Source organism: Beauveria bassiana (genome assembly GCF_000280675.1).
Source record: "Beauveria bassiana ARSEF 2860 unplaced genomic scaffold BBA_S00023, whole genome shotgun sequence".
NCBI lineage: Eukaryota > Fungi > Ascomycota > Sordariomycetes > Hypocreales > Cordycipitaceae > Beauveria > Beauveria bassiana.
This window is the reverse complement of record NW_007930858.1, coordinates 246,469-262,523: the sequence shown is the minus strand read 5'-3', so window position 1 is coordinate 262,523 and position 16,055 is coordinate 246,469. Positions and strand designations below refer to the sequence as shown.

Below are 16,055 nucleotides of genomic sequence, written 5' to 3'. Positions count from 1 at the left end.
AATTTACGGGTTTGCCAACGTCTCGAAAATTGGACACCTTTTCGAGGACATGCTGCTCCTCCTTTTCGTTTGCCATGGCCCTTCTTGCCGGGACGCTAGCTAAGTCGCTTTGGAAAGCAAGTTCGCGCGAAATTGAGGCCGACGAAGTGTTGTTGCAAAGCGTTGCGAGGCGGCGGCGGCGGCGGCGGTTCTAAACTAGCAAACAGGTACAAAAGTTGGTGGAGAAGCAGGTGATTGAACCAGTCCGACCTTGGTAAGCATCATCGTTTGTGGCTGGCGCTCGCTGTTACGATGATGGCGGCACAGCCAGAACAAACACTGCGAATTTAGACATCGTGGCAAGTTATTTCTGACTACGATTTTCCATGTGTTGATATAGAATGGATTGTTGATGAAAACGTGGTATCCATAAGGGTTTGGGTGAGAGCCGCTCAACTGCCTTATCGAGCACATTGGTGTGTGTCTGCCTTTGGAAATCGAGGCTGCAGCCGAGCCGATCGCTGCAGGGTTTGAATCCCTCCGACATTGCGATATAATTAAGGAAAAGCTGATCATTGAGTGATTGAGTCGACGGGGGCTTGCGGGAAACTGGGCTTGCTACAGATCCAAATCGGTTTAGCAGTAAGCGGGTTTTGACAAGTTCGACAGCCACCGCCATGGTTGCAGCCTCGAGGGTTTTTAGCCTCATCACCTTGTATCCATACGGAGTAAATAGTGGAGGAACTTTTCTGGAGTCGTTCCAAGGCGGGAAACACCTTGGGGGTGGCCGAGATGGACAGTGGGCATTGGCGACGTCATGAGCCCGGAGCTCCCATCTTTTTTTTTTTTTTGGAGAGGGGACAAGCCGGGTCATCAGAGTAGCAACTAGGCCAGAAGCGGATCGGGGGGCTTTGATGATTCAAGGCATGAAAGTAGATTATTACTTGGTGATTAGAATTGACCTCAAGTAAGAGAAGTTTCAGACGAAGATGGGGGTGAGGTCGGTGGAAGGGATGGATGGGTAAAAGTATTTATCAGGTGACTCTCAGAGATGGCTGAAGCTGAGCATTCGACGAGAGACGGATGTGAGTTTTAGAGTTTTGGAGGAAACGGCAGTGAGTTTGGTTGCAGAGTTGGTGAGGATCAGTTGACGGGGGCCCAGCGGGGGGGGAACTGTGGTGGATGTGGTAGGGGGACGGGGGATCACTGGAACGCAGGGATGTGCTTCGATAGGTGGTGGTTGGTGGTGATGACGGATGAAGCCGAATGAATGAATGGGTGGTTGATTCAGCTCAGGTTGTCCGCAGAGATTGTCAGCTCAAAATGTCTTGCACAACGCCGACTTTAAGAGTAATCAACTTGTTCATTATTTCTCTCTCTTTTTTACATACCTGAAGTATCGGTCAAGAAAAGTATAAGCTGTAATGCCGGCACACAGACTACCGTTCATGTCCATCGGCCGGCCCACTGCCGGGTCAACCAGCTGGTCACTTTGAAGCGCCAAAATCCGGTCAAACTGTTCCAGAGCCTCCATGACGTCAGCATGGGCAGGGCCACAAAGCCTGCTCTGCTGGGCTGCGGAGCCCCCCCCTCCCCCAAAACGTTAGTTGGCCAACTGTTGTCGGCGGCAAAGGCGAAAGCTTGCTTGCCTTGGCAAGTCAGTTAGCTGGCGGCTTCACCCAAAAGATGAAGCTTGCCCAGCTATTTACTTCTTTTCTTATCGTCTGGCCTAGCTAACTACCTACCCAACGTTAGTTAGTGTCTTGATGCTGCTGCTCCTGTCCAAAATCTCCAATATTTGTACCGCTTGTGCCGCCAGCTCCGATTTGCTTCCCTCATCATCCCCAACATCCCATTATTTTTGACCATTCGTATCATATAGCTCTCTCAACTATCCTCATATCCTCATCTATCCTATTCATCCTGCGGTTGACTTAGTCTGGAGTAACCAATTTTGCTCCGCTTCCAAGCCATGCCCAAGCCGGCTCAAGGTACGTCCATACATACATACGTATATACATCTCGTAACAAAATACGACATCGCCACTCCTCGCAATTGCAGCAGCCACGCCATCTCTTTTTTACACCCCCCCGCAATTTGCCCATTCTCATATACCCTCACTTACATTGCACCTTTATCCATCCCATTCCCTCAACTTACTTACACTTCACTTTTCTCTCCAGTCTCCAACGCCGGCAGGCTCAAGTATGCCGACCCTAAAGACCTCCCCAGCTTCCCCTCTACCGGTCTCAGCGAGAACGGTGCCGCTGCCAGCGCCGCCGCCACCCTAGGATGGGCCAACCAAAAGTCTCCCGAGCCCTGGCGGCCGGACAAGGCTCCCTCTGCCTCTGCCGCCGCTGTTCTCGCCAAAGATTACAAGTCGTCTCCCATCTGGGAGCCTTCCAGCAGCACCGGCGCTAGCAAGGCCGCTCTCCTAGCCGTTGGCTCCGCCACTGCCGCCCTCAAGCAAGCTCCCTCAACGCCAACCAAGTCTCCTCACGACAATTGGGGCAATTCTGCAGCAACTCAAGCTTTTCATGCTTCTCGCCCAGATTCTGCCACAACGTCCAGCCTAGCCGGCGGTGACACTGCCGCCACTCAGGCTTTCCACACCAACCGAGCCTCCACTATCCAACCTAGCGCCCAGTCCTCGCCCGACAAGTCAATCGAGCAGCGCTCACTGGCGGCTGCCAAAGGAGCCATGGCTTCTTCAAGGCTTGACTCTGCACGCCCCGCCTCCACTCATAAGGAGCATTCTACTCTAGAGGCAAGCGCCGCAGCTAGTGCCCTCAACGGTGCTGCACTCGCCCATCGCAAATCTCTGATGACGCACAAGCCCACCATCGACGAAGTTGGTGCTTCCCCCATCACCAACATGAACCGAAACATGTTTACCTCGCATCCGCCAGTCAAGATGGAGACTGACGAGGAACGAATCCACAACACTGCTGTCCAGATGGCCAGGAAGATGTACCAACACCAGCAGAAGATGCTTGACCAGACCAAGGATGCCCAAAAGGACCAGGAGGGCACTCCCTTTGCCGGCACCTACCTCAATCTCCAGGACGCCGCGTACAAACAGGCCCAGGAGCGCCTCGCCAAGCTTCACGACGAGCACCAGCAGAACCGTGAAGCCCAAGAATACTACGGCAACTCTTCTTCGCCCCGCCGCAAATTTTCCATGTCCCAGAGGCTGCGCCGCCGCGCCAACAGCGACCCCGAACCCGACGACAAAGTTCGCTCCGAAAGCATCCGCCAGCAAATGTCCATGTTCTCCACCAAGCTGTCCCAGGTCGACACCGAGAAGCGGGCTAAGGACCGCGAGGCGCTTCTCGCTGCTGCTCAGCGCAACGTCAAAGCTCGTCTGCAAGGCATGGACGAAAAGGTCTACAACGAGACTGGCAAGCGCCACTCGACCATGTTTACTGGTTGGGAAATGAAGGCTCAGCAAGCTGCTCAATCTCGATCCGACACACGTACGCAGAATCACGGCAAAATCGATATTGGTGGCGGCAAATTCATGACTCAGGAAGAAGTCAATGCCATTGCCGCCAAGAGACTTCAGCCTGTGCTGGATGACATTAACGAAAAGGCAGAGGCTGAACGTGAACGTCTGGCCACATTAAAGGCAGAGGAGGATGCCCGACGCGAGGAGCAGGAGAGAATAAAGGCCGAGGAGCGTGCTGAGAAGGAAGAGGCTAAGAAGGCCAAGGGTAAGTACTTTTCTTTTTCAACATGCCACGTAACGGTTGCTGACATGTATTACAGAGCAAGAAAAGGCCGAGGAAAAGGCCAGACGTGCCGAGGAAAAGCACGAGGCCAAGGCTAGAAAGGAGGAGGAGAAGCTAGAAGCAAAGGCGAGGAAGGATGAGGAGAAGGCCAGAAAGGCAGAGGAAAAGGCTGAAGAGCAACGTGTAAAGGAAGAGAAGCGCAAATCAAAGCTTGGTGGTGGTGCTGCGGTCGCTCCCACAACTGGAGAGGACACCGAAACTGCGCCCGATACCCGTCCATCTCACGATGCGCAACCGTCCGCCGCGGCCGAAGAAGACGACAGCGACGACCTCTTGGATACAGATAACGAGCACGAGGCGCACCCAGGTGGTGTCGTGGGGGGCGCGTCCAGCAGCCACGCCGTCGAGAGCACCGACGAGCGCGCGCCCCGCAAGTCGGCCGAGGGCTCTTCCTCGTCGCAAAAGTCCAAGTCGGGCGTCAAGAGCTGGATCAAGAAGCGTTTTTCCACCTCGCGAAGCAAAAACGAGACGGCCGCCGAAAAGGACCACGGCGAGAAGCGGCGCAGCTTCTTTGGCGGTGCGCACAAGGCCAAGGCCGCCGCCTCGGCCTCCAACAACAACGCAAGCAACACTAGCCTGGGGAGGCGCTCGTCCAGCATTCGCGATGTTGCGTTGGCCGGCAGAAGCGGAGAACAACCTGACGAGGACACTGCCGACGTGACGACGGAGACGGCGGCGGAAAAGCTAAAGTCTGCGGATGAAAAGCCTGTTGAAAAGACGGAGCCAATTGTTGAGACACCTGCGGTAAAGGATACCGAGGAAATCCACAAATTCCCCGCGCTGGAGATCGAGGAGCCAGAAGCCAACAAGGCCGCCTCGTCCGCTGCCGTCGCCGCCGCCCACACGCTGCCCAGAGTCGCCACGACCGCCGAAACGGCCGACTCGCGCGGCGTGAGCCCCGTCACCACCCCGTATGAAGACGCCGAGGAGCGCAGCCGCACTCTAGAGCTGCCCAAGCCCCTCGAGGACCCTCGGAGGAGGAGCAGCAGCATAGCCCGCGATTCTCGCTTCAAGGAGGAAATGTAAAAAAAGACCCCGCGCGCTGGTGTTTTTTTGTCTGTATTCATGTATCGGTTTCTGGATTTGTTTTTGGATGGGACGCTATATATGTATTCTGGTTCTTCGTTGGAAAGGGGTGGGAAAGCGTGACAACCCGAGTTTTCTTTCTTCTTTTCTTTTTCGTCTTCTCTTTGTTCCTTTTGACTTCTTTTTTTCTTTTGGAATATGACAATTCTAATACGGTTTTTGTTCATCTACTCGAATATATAACTACAATGTATAATTGTTGGATAGATCAAGAGTCGCTGTTGTAATACCTGTTGGGTCATTCACTCGTGTCTTTGAACAATTCTTGGTTCCTTTGTTACAACCTGTTCACATTATACTGCTTTTTCAGTAAAAGAGTTCCATTATAACGCCATCATCTCATGCCATGCGTGCACTGCTTTCATCAGTTATTCCAAACCCTGCCCAATACGCAATGTTAATTCCCCAAACACACAATGTTGATTCCCCAAACACGCAATGCTTATGCCAAACCCAATTTGCCTGTCCAAACACAAAACGCCCAGTCATTCTGTTCAAAAAGAAAACTTTTTGTCCGCCACTCTCATCACCATGCCAAAACCTGACAAACCAACTTCCCAATCATCTGTTCAAACTGTTCTTGATCCATTATTCCAAAACCCTCTTGCCTAAAACTGGCAAAGAAAAACCCCATTCTAATTATCGCCATGCCGAAACCTGACAAACCAACTTCCCCATCATCTTGTCCAATCTGCTCTTGATCCATTATTCCAAAACCCTCTTGCCTGAAACTGGCAAAAGAAAAACTCCATTCTAATCGTGTTTCCGTTCCCGTTATCTATCGGCCAGCCGTTATCACATTATGTACACACCAAAGAACTTGACCCATTAGGACCATTAACCGAAAACCTGTACTCTCAAAACGCGCCGGTGGTGTTGGGAATCGTGCCGCTGCCGTGATGGTAAGCGTTGGGGGTTGTGCCATTGCCGTAATACTGCTGAAGCTGCATCGGCATGGTACCACCGTCGTTGCCGCTACTGGCTTCTTCCATCTCGCGGGGGCCGCGCTTCTCGAAGCGAGCCGTGTGCGGCTTGGTCGCGTAGGCAGGGTAGAGGTCGATCCAAAAAGATAAGATGAAGAAGGTGAAGAAAAAAGCGACGATCCACTCGAGCACGGCGGCGGCATCGTTTGCCTTTTTAAAATTAGTAATGACAAAAGCAATGGCGAGAGCCAACTCGAGGATCATGATGGTGAGCTTGGCCCAGAACGACATGAGAAGATTGGGATGTTCTCTGTGCTCTGTGAAAGGAGACGCGTCATGTTAGCATCTTGCACAAATGAGCAGTACTTGATGAGTTACAGGGAAAAAGAATGTAAGGAAGCAACATACTGAAGCCCAGCCGCTGATATTCCCAGCAGGTGCAAATAGCAGAGAAAACGTATCCCAGAAGGAAGATGGCCAAAAAGCTGTAATGTAGCCTCTGGTGGTTCTTTGTATCAAATATGGACAGAAGAATCAGCCCCGCCGTGCCTATCACGGCAAAAACGATGGTCAGCACGGCAAGAATCTTTTGGCCGCGCGAGTCGTTGGGGACGAGGCGTCCGCGGTGACGCAGCCAGCGCGACGCGAGCATGGACAGCCCCAGAAAGAAGCAGACGACGCAGGAGCCGGCGATGAAGAGTGGCTTCAGCTTCTCGGCGCCAATGTTGGAAATGAAGACGATACGAATAGACTGGTCCTGATAAGGGTACGGCTTGGCGTGGTCGTTGATGATCCAGTGCAGGAGCATGCCGAGGAGCATGCCGACCCAGACGAGTGCCGAGATGATGGGCAGCCACTACGCGGGGAAGCGTTAGAGAGGAAAGCACTTGCCAGCATCCCATCTTGGCTCCCGGATGGCAGCACGTACCCAGAATGAGATCCAGCCTCGGACGGCCATTGTGGTTGGTTGAGATGACTGTGTTTACGGAAGATGCAAGGGGAAGTAGGCAACGGCGCGTAGAGTGCACCTGTCGAGTCTATGGCGAGAAATGAATTGGCCCACCCAAGGCAAGCTGCTATTGTACAGAATTGAAAGAAGAAGAAAAAGAACTTGAAAAGACGACGGAAATGACGGGAACTAGACGTTGATAGCTTGGTTGCAGATCACAGATTCAGCATGCATGTTGTGAAAGGATCGAGTACGGGCAGTCAAGCCAGTGCACGTGAAATGTATCAGTCGTGACGTCAGCACGCTGAGCTCAGCAACAACAAGCCAGTAGTTAGCGAGGTAAGCGAAGTATACCTCGCGTACGCGTTGGTGGGGCGCTGTCGTGGCCCCTCTGTGGCTCAAGCTACCAGCCACAGCATACGTTGATGCCGCGTGGATTTCCAAGCCATTATCTGAATGCCTCTGATAATTATTGCAAGAAGAAACAAGAGGCGACGTTGACGCATCTGCGCCTGAGACCTACACAACGTGGCAAGCCAAGACAGCTTTAATTAGTACCATTGCTGTGGATCCCAGATCGGAGCTATAGTGGGTCACAGCCCGCCCCTTTTTCATTGGTACGAGGATTCGAACTAACAATGCTGAACAAAAATCCAGTCGATGATTCCATCTTGGTGAAATTCACCAATACGTACTTGTTCTTCACAGTACTTCTATCAAAATTGATCTGTGTGGTAAAGACATGTGTGTGTACTGTCGAGAGTCCGAGAGTGTGAGCCTGGTCGAAAATGCAGAAGCTTGTGTCGCAGGTGCGTAGTTGGGTACCACCGTACCACCGACTCGATCAGACACGGCGTTCGTTGACGACTAGTTATCACCTGGCACGGTATATCTGTGAAACAGAAAAAACCCCCAATGTTTTTAATTTCCTACCTGGTCGCCGCTGTTCCACCAGCCATCCGACGCTGTCGATGCCGTCCAATGTGCCTCGACATTTACAAAAACAGGACCGAGAATCTTCTGAATGCTCGAAAGCACGCCGAGTCGAACCAGACGAGAGATGCAATACAGTTTACTTGCCGCACAATACGAGATGGTAATTTCGGCCGGGAACATTATTATTTCTGGACCGTTTGTCTGTCTAGGCTCTCCCCTTGATTCTCCGCGCAGCGGAATCGTAGACCACCTTGACGAGTGTCTTTTTTGGCCTTTCTCTAGACACAACGTCGAAATATGACGAGTGCAATGAGTGGATTAAATGCCGTTGTATTTTTAACAACGCAGGAGTCTGTCACGGCTGATTTCCAGCAGCAGAAGCGAAGTCGAGCGTCGTCTGAGTCTTGTCTATCTGGTTTGAGACTACATATATACATTGCACCGTGTCTCGCCCAAGGCCATATCTTCCGTAAAGAAAAGAAGCACGAACGAATCTGGCCTTGCTTGCCTTGTAAGAGCACCGTGTTGAAGCATGGTGGCACAGACAGTTGCCCCAGCTTGGTTGAAAGAAGAGGTTGCCTGGTCGGTGAAGAGTAGCGAAGCTAAAATGTGCATGTCAGCTCTACTACCCCCGGCTTGAATGGCTTGAGCGGCAAAGCATTCCTCTAGCTGCAGACCATCAGCAGCCTCTACAACATGGACTCGTTGAATCGTTGACTCGGTCGTTGACTTTATTGGGCGCTATGAGGCGCAGTAGTCCCTGTCTCCGCATGTACCTGCCTGTTTAGTCCTTCATAGCTGTCCATGATTCCGTTTTCCTGCAGACGAAATCAGACCTTGCCAGCAACGCCCGCGGACATTGCTCTTGAGCTAGATATTCGTGCATTTGTTTCTTTTCTTGCTGCCACCTTTCTTGCTCAGGCGGTCGGCGGTTCAAGTCTACACCCATGCAAGGCTGGATGTTGGGCAGCTAAGTAGCCCTCTGCTCCGCTTCTTCCATATTCCGGAAGCATCAAGGCTCACTCTAGCGGAGTCTTCGGCAATTGAAACAGGCAATCTAATACTATCAATTCTAGGTTTGCATTTGAGGACTGCTGGTCATGTGTCGCAGCAGTGCCTCTGCACAAAAGATGGCTTGGAGAAGGACGGCATCAGCCCGTCATAAGTGGCGTGCGTTGAGTCTTGGTGTGGTTAGGGTACCGCATGGTGTCGTATCTAGGAAAAGGTGGTTTTGTGCGATGCCTGTTCCGCTCTGTTGCGTTGCTTGAGCGTCAAGTCGATTCGAATGTCATCATGCCAGCGAATGAACTGTTGTTGAAAAGGGTAATCTCATATGAAAGCATCAGCTCACTGAGCTTCACGGATACTTTGCGATGAAATGAACCGCCGGCGCCCGCTAGTCAAAGAAGGCGCCATTCAATGCAACGCCACCCAACTGACAATAGCAAGCAACGAGCGCCTAACGTTAGCTAGAGGCTGGCCTACCTACTCGCCATCCTCAATGGCCGATAGTTCATCTATCGCATGTTCCTTTGCAGATCTACTAGCAGCTGCTCGCCTCGTCCCCATTGCAATCCACGACTAGGGTTGAGGAGCCACTCATTGGCAGAGCCGAGCTTGGCCGGGGTCCTTTCCGCACCTGAAGTCTGAGGCGTCTCCCGGCGATCGAGCAAGCTGCACACCACTCCATCAGACTTTGTGTGGTTTTTGATGCTTGCTCGCTTGGTTTTGAATACGGGCAGATGTGTCACATGAGACGCTTCCATCAGCCCTCACCTCCGTCTGAACAGTCGCTTCGCACCGGTGGTGGCAGCATCACCGCCGAGGTGCCGGGGGGGGGGCATTGGGTTTTTCCAAGCCAGAGTGTGCCAACAAACTGACCAGCATAATATGTGAGGGGTTCAAGAGTGAAGCGGTTTGCCAAAAGATCTCTAGAATGGCAACGGGCCAGCCACCACTTTGGAGGTGGGGAAAAGCAAGAATGCGGCACCAAAAGCGGCGCCCGAGGGGGTTCTTGGGCCTTTTCCCTCTTTCTTCTGTGGAATGAACAGCGATTTCATGCATGCAACCATGCACTTACTGCCAAGCTTGATACTAGTCTGATGTCTCTGATGTCAAACTATCAAGACAGCCCCCACTCGCAGCGCGATGCGGTTACCATTGATCCCCTGTCCAAGGCGACTAACACACCACCAAACATCACACCACCACTCGAAATGCCCGCCTCGTACGTGCCAATCGATTCGGAACGCCGCTTGGCCTTGCCTATTTGCGTTTGCTGTCGTAGTCTAATCAGCTTGGTCGTGATTTACGACCACATATGAAGCTGCCAACTCCCACTCCCACTTGATCTTGATCTTGATCTACTCAGTTTCTTCACCTCACATATGCACCTGCACTCTCACATACAAATACACGGATACTAAATATTCACACGCACATACACGTATATACACAAAGAACCAAAATCATGTACTTTTCCACAACCTTGATTGCGGCCATTAGCACCGGCGTTGGCCTCGACGCCATCTCCATTGCCTGTAAGCACCGTTTTTCGGTTCTCCCTTTGCCCCTGGTTGCTCGCGTTGCTAAATCATGACCGTTGTATAGCACCTCGCGATAACGCCCCAATAGATGGCAGCGACTCTAAAACTCCTCCTTCTAGTCGAAAATAAAGCTTCCATCAGATCTGCCTGTTGGTGTGAAGAGATGGATTGGAAGTGGTGCGAGATGGTGGAAATCACCGCGGCCATGGGGAACCGGAGTTTTAATTTTATTACTATTTTTGAGCCAGATCTGCGATTTGGTCTGACCTTTTTTGGTCGCTCTCATGATGCAAGGCAGCTTTGACTTGATGAAGCTGGTTGGTTCTGAGCGCCAGCGGCCCAGGCACGAGACAAAGTGATTGCGACCGCGTCGTGCGCAACAATACTTTTACTGAGCGTGATTGAATGAATTGTTGGACCAATATTATAATCTGTGTCTTACTATTGACGATTTTGATTGCCTCGTCGAAATGGAGACCAAACGTTGCCTGTCGCATGGTAAAGTTCGTGCCACTGATAAGATACGTACCAGCCTACCTACCTACCTAATAATAATGGCGGGCAAACTTGTAGCGGCGACTCGCGCCCAACGACAGCTGCAGCCTGCCACAAGCATCAACCAATTCACCTTGCATACAAGACTCGACCGCCTTTCGCAAGCGTACTCGATCGCGGCTCAATTGTTGCTTCCTAGACTACCAAGACCGAGAAATTTCCTTGACTGCTTCGATTTCCGCAGCTTCAGACGAGGTGCACTCGACAACGCACACGCATCCTACCTAGCCCGTCCGTCGTCAACATGACATTATCACCAGTCGTGACGACGACGCAGTCGAACGAGGGAACATCGATACGCGCTATTGGATCGCCCTTTAAAAACTTGGCGTCTGGCACAAACTCGTCGTCGAATGGCACGCCCAAACCGACGCCGACGTCTGCGCCCCAGCTCCCGCCCACGCTGGACGTGGCCGAGCAAATGAATGAGGAAGAGAAGCGCAAATACGTCAAAGGTATGCTTGTCCACCTTTTGCCTGATTTTCGGGAACGTCTCTGACAAGTTACTCTTCAAAAAAACAGGCAAGAAGCTCGGTGAAGGCACGTACGCCATTGTGTTTCTCGGCCATTTGAGATCGAACCCCGCGAAGCAAGTCGCCATCAAAAAGATTAAAGTACAAAAAGAATACACCGAGGGCATGGCTCCCGACGCCGTGCGCGAACTCAAACACCTGCAGGAGCTGTCGCACCCCAACATCATCTCGCTCCTGTCCGTCTTCTCGTCCAAGGACCAGAATCTCAACCTGGTGCTCGAGTTCTTGCCCCTCGGCGACCTGGAGATGCTGATCCGCGACACCGACAACGTGCGCTACGGCGCCGCCGACATTAAGGCTTGGATGGGCATGCTGACCCGCGCCGTGTGGTTCTGCCACGAGTCCTTTGTGCTGCACCGCGACATCAAGCCCAACAACCTGCTCATTGCCGCCGACGGCGAGATCAAGCTCGCCGATTTCGGCCTCGCGCGCGGCTTCGCCGACCCGCACCAAAACATGACGTCCAACGTCATCACGCGCTGGTACCGCCCGCCCGAGCTGCTCTTTGGCGCCAAGCACTACTCGGGCGCCGTCGACGTCTGGTCCGTCGGCGCCGTCTTTGCCGAGCTCATCCTGCGCGCGCCCTACATGCCAGGCGCCAACGAGCTCGACCAGGTGCGCCTCATCTGCGAGGCCATTGGCACCCCGACCGACGACAACTGGCCCGGCGTCGCCAAGCTCCCCGAGTACACGGTGCCCGCCCAGCTCCCCGTCCACGGCAAGGACTGGTACATGGGCCGCTTCGGCACCGTCGGCGCCGACGGCGTCGACCTGCTCATCAAGACGCTGCTGCTCGACCCCAAGAAGCGCATCACCGCCCGGGATATGCTCCGCCACCCCTGGTGGCACGCGGACCCCAAGCCTACGCGCACGCAGGATCTGCCGCGCAAGGGCGGCGGCGGCGAGGAGCAGGTCGGTGCGGATCTGAAGCGTCGGCCGGGCGTGGTTGACGATGACCGGGGCAGCAAGGTTGCGCGGAAGCTGGATTTTGGTCAAAAATAAGTAATGTGGAAAAGCTGGGAATTTTGTGTTTTTATCTTTTTTTTATTTGGCGTTTTGGTTACCTACTTTGTTTCTTATGAAGATGGGCAATTGATCAGAGCAATGCACTTGATCAAGTTGGCGTTGATCCCCCCCCAAAAAAAAAAAGTTCAAGGCACAGGTCATGGCATTGAATAGAGAAATTTACATGATGAATGTAATTGAGACGCTGCATATCCATGTAAATAAATGCACTCGCTAAGATGTCTGGCCATCAAGGCTAACGCGTAGCGATATAACGGCTTGTCGGCTTCATGTCAAAAGAGCACCCTCCCTCCCTCCCATCTCCTTTTGATTACCCAGCGCATCACCAACCTCCTTCTTCCTCTACCCTGCCCGCCATCAACAACCAATTCCCTTTCCCCCCCCCCCCCGGGCCGCGGGGGGCCTTTACATGACGCAGCACTCCATACCATACATGGCCCTCTCGACATTCTTCCTGACCAGGTACCAGTCCGCGCGGCGCTGCGCATACTCATACACCTCCTCTGCGCGAAACACCCCGCCAAAGCGGTCGCCGTCCGCAATCACGGCCGCCATTTCCTTGGCGTGCGCCGCGTCAATGAGGTAAATCTGGCCGAGCTCGCGCAGGGCGCCAAAGTACGGCAGCAGGTCCGGGATGCGCAGCGCGCTGCGGACGTGCTCCGAGTACAGGTTCATGTCGGCAATGAGCTTGACGGCGCCGTCGACGCTGACGCGCTGCCGCTTGAGGTGCTTGCAGATGGCGGCAAAGAGGCGCTGGCCGACCTCGGCGTTGAAGACGTCGAGCATCGACTTGTCGGTGGTGCCGGCGAGCATGCGCGTGTGGCCCGACACGAGCGCCACGATGCGCGTCGCCGTGGCCGTGGGGCCGATATCGAAACCACCGCCGCTGCCAAGCACGCTCGCCGTCTTTTCCGTCGGCGCGACTGGCAGCGGGTTGTAGTCGGTGGGCGGCTGCGTCGTCGCTTGCAGGTGCTCAACCTCGGCCATGAGCGCGTCGATGCCCTTGTTGAGCCCCGCCGCGACCGACTCGTCCAGCATCTGCTCAAACTTCTTCTTGGCCATGTTGGCCGGATCCAGAAAGTCGTTGCGGTCCGCGATGCGTGGCGTCGCCAGCTGCTGCTCGTAAAACACGTCAATCATTTGCGAAATCAAGTCGCCTACATTGACGAGCTCGATAAACGTCACCAGCGGAGCCACGCCGCTGCCACTGCCGCCGCCGCGGCCGCCACTGCCCGTCTTTTCATCATCATCATCGCCGCCGCCGCCGTCGCTGCTGTTGTGGCCCACGTTGCGAGGGTTATAGTGCGAGAGGTGCCCGACGGCAAGGTCGAAGCCGTGCTTGACGTGCCGCTGGCCGAGGATGCGCAGCAGCACGACGAAAATGGTCGAGCACTGCTCGCGCGCCTCGCCGCCGACCTGTCCGCCGAGAGGAATCAGCAGCGAGGCGCGGCCGAGGCTCGTCTTGGCCGCCTGCACGAGGCTCAGCGCCACCTCGATGCTGCAGAGCGACTTGATGCCTTCCAGCTTGGACGCCATGATGGCCGCCTTGGCCGCGAGCTCGTCCGTCGGCGCCTGCGCCTTGACGCCGCCGGGGGGCGCCGGACTGCTGCGGCCGAGGCTCGGCGTCTCGGGCCGCGAGGGCATGGGCGTGGCCGCGGCCGAGGCTGAGGCGCTGCCCGAGGAGAAGCCCATGCCGGGGAGCGCCGTGACGGGCATCATGACGACTTTGCGAAACGAGCTCAGGAAATCCTTCTTCTCCGCCGATCGGTTAATGTTGGACATGTAGTACGACTCGAGCGACGAATCTTGCTCCGAGAGCTTCTTTTCCCACTGCGAGACGGACTGCTCCGCCTGCTTGGTAAAGTACTCTAGCTCCTCTTGGAGATACAAGTCGAGATGCGGCTCAAACACCCGCAGAACCATGACCTTGGCCATTTCGCCAACTTTTTCCTCGGTTGCGCCTGGCGGCTTCAGTGCCCGGAAGAAGCGCATAGTCTGCTCAAACACACCCGCCACCGCCTTGAGATACATGGCCAGGGACCGTTCGTGGGCTTCGTCAAACAGTGGTGTCGTGTACTCGACAATGATGTCTTCGCGAATCTTGTCCACAAGCTCCCAAAACACTTGCTCGGCGTCGGGAAAGATGCGTGCAATCACGTCGGCCTGCTCGTTGACTTTGAGAAGCAGTCTTTCGAAAAACTGCTGCGACGGCGTGAGAGACACGTCATCAGCCCCTTGTCCGCGATTGATGCACTCTATGGGGTTAAAGTTCATGTCCCGGTCATTGAGGATGGGGTGCTTTTGGATAAAAATGTCAATGGCGCTCTTGGCTCCGTTGAGGGCATGCAGCACATGGCCGAAGCGGCGCATTCTGCCGTCCACGTCCCAAAACTCGTACCCTTGCTCAAACTCACGCACGACTGCCTTTTCAAAGATGGCCATCATGGATGTGAGCTTTGCTTCTCTCGCCATGCACCCAGCCGACCAGTCGCTCATGGCAAACTTGCGCAGGTTCGCCAGCATTTGCGCCTGCGTCTCGGGGTCTCTGAACGCTTTAAACACAATCGGCTCCGCGTGCGTCTTGGCTTTGACAATGTCAAAGTAAAAAGGCGCCAGCGCGCCGTAAATCTTGCCGTACTCTTGCCTGGCCCCTCCGCGGATGCTCTTTGCGTTTTTGAACACGTCCAGGTAGGTGGCCTGCCCCTCTGGGCTGGTGCTGGAGGCGGGCCCGCCAACCGTCATGGTCTCGAAGCCGTCGCGCAGCTCCGACACGGCTCGTTTACGCCGCTGCTCTTCGGTCGAGGCATCGAACAGGGTGGTGGTGGTGGCTTGCTTGTTGGCGTCTTTTTGCGCGGCGGCCTGCGCGGCAGCCTGCTCGCGACGGCGACGGACCGCCTCCTCGAACCGCTGTCTCGCTTCCCGCTCGTCCCAGCACCCCATGCTCTTCAGACGAGACACCCACCGGGCATCTTCGTATACCATCTCCTGCATGCGGCGGGACGTTCGAGCGACTCGCATCTGGTCGGCGACGGGCAGGTAGTCGAGCACCGCCACTAGTAATTCTACAAACAGGGCCGTGGCGTTAGCATATTCACTGTGGATTTGCTCAGCATCCCCCATGGGATTCGTACCTGCGGGCAGCTTTGACCGGGTGTCGAGCATATTCGTGGCCGCCAAGGCGCTGAGAATGCTACGACTTTGCGAGCCGCCATTTGCATTGTAGGCCGCCATCCTGTCGCGGGGGTGGTGGTATCAATGGCCGTGGCCGCGGAGGTTGGCAATTGTTGCGGCAGTCGTGTAATCATGGGCTTCCCAGACAGCAGTTGGGGGCATCTGCCATCATCATTCTGCCCGGGATTATGTTGATATGCTCGTGTTTTGCGGAACTGGCCAACTGCGGAGGCGCGAGCGCTGCCCTGAAGCCCCCCCGTTGCATGCGTCACAGGCGCTAATAATAAGGATCCTCGAAGACTGGGGCCAGGGTCTAGGGAGATATTGGACGATAGCTGCACAAGGCTGTGACATTGATTGTTCATTGAAAGGTTTCAAGTTGGCTAACTTTCATTTTGAAAAAAAAAAAAAAAAAAGCCCGTTTCTTCCTTTTCTTTTTTCTGAGCCCCATTTTCCCAAATCATCTTCAAGTCGTCGAATGTTCAAGCCAGACAAGGTGTACTCCATCATAGACACCCATGGCTCACACACACAAGTCTGCATCAGATGGAAGCAAATA

At 54.3% G+C, this 16,055-nt stretch overlaps 4 protein-coding genes across 4 annotated transcripts; 2 read left to right on the top strand and 2 right to left on the bottom strand.

The window, feature by feature from the left end:
- Nucleotides 1-1,951: 1,951 nt before the first annotated feature.
- BBA_07189 (uncharacterized protein) lies at nt 1,952-4,797 on the top strand (the record flags this gene model as incomplete). Its single annotated transcript, XM_008602286.1, has 3 exons — nt 1,952-1,970; nt 2,164-3,693; nt 3,749-4,797. 3 exons carry the CDS (start codon nt 1,952-1,954, stop codon nt 4,795-4,797), a joined length of 2,598 nt encoding a protein of 865 aa, XP_008600508.1.
- Nucleotides 4,798-5,714: 917 nt separating this feature from the next.
- On the bottom strand, nt 5,715-6,738 carry BBA_07188 (Frag1/DRAM/Sfk1 family protein; the record flags this gene model as incomplete). Its single annotated transcript, XM_008602285.1, has 3 exons — nt 5,715-6,097; nt 6,189-6,636; nt 6,709-6,738. The coding sequence occupies 3 exons, from the start codon at nt 6,736-6,738 to the stop codon at nt 5,715-5,717; spliced, it is 861 nt and encodes a 286-aa protein (XP_008600507.1).
- Nucleotides 6,739-11,010: 4,272 nt separating this feature from the next.
- Nucleotides 11,011-12,301, top strand: BBA_07187 (serine/threonine-protein kinase crk1; the record flags this gene model as incomplete). The annotated part of the gene is made up of 2 exons (XM_008602284.1): nt 11,011-11,221; nt 11,289-12,301. The coding sequence occupies 2 exons, from the start codon at nt 11,011-11,013 to the stop codon at nt 12,299-12,301; spliced, it is 1,224 nt and encodes a 407-aa protein (XP_008600506.1).
- A 429-nt stretch (nt 12,302-12,730) lies between these two features.
- Nucleotides 12,731-15,556, bottom strand: BBA_07186 (exocyst complex component Sec10; the record flags this gene model as incomplete). The annotated part of the gene is made up of 2 exons (XM_008602283.1): nt 12,731-15,387; nt 15,457-15,556. The coding sequence occupies 2 exons, from the start codon at nt 15,554-15,556 to the stop codon at nt 12,731-12,733; spliced, it is 2,757 nt and encodes a 918-aa protein (XP_008600505.1).
- Between the last annotated feature and the right edge of the window lie 499 nt (nt 15,557-16,055).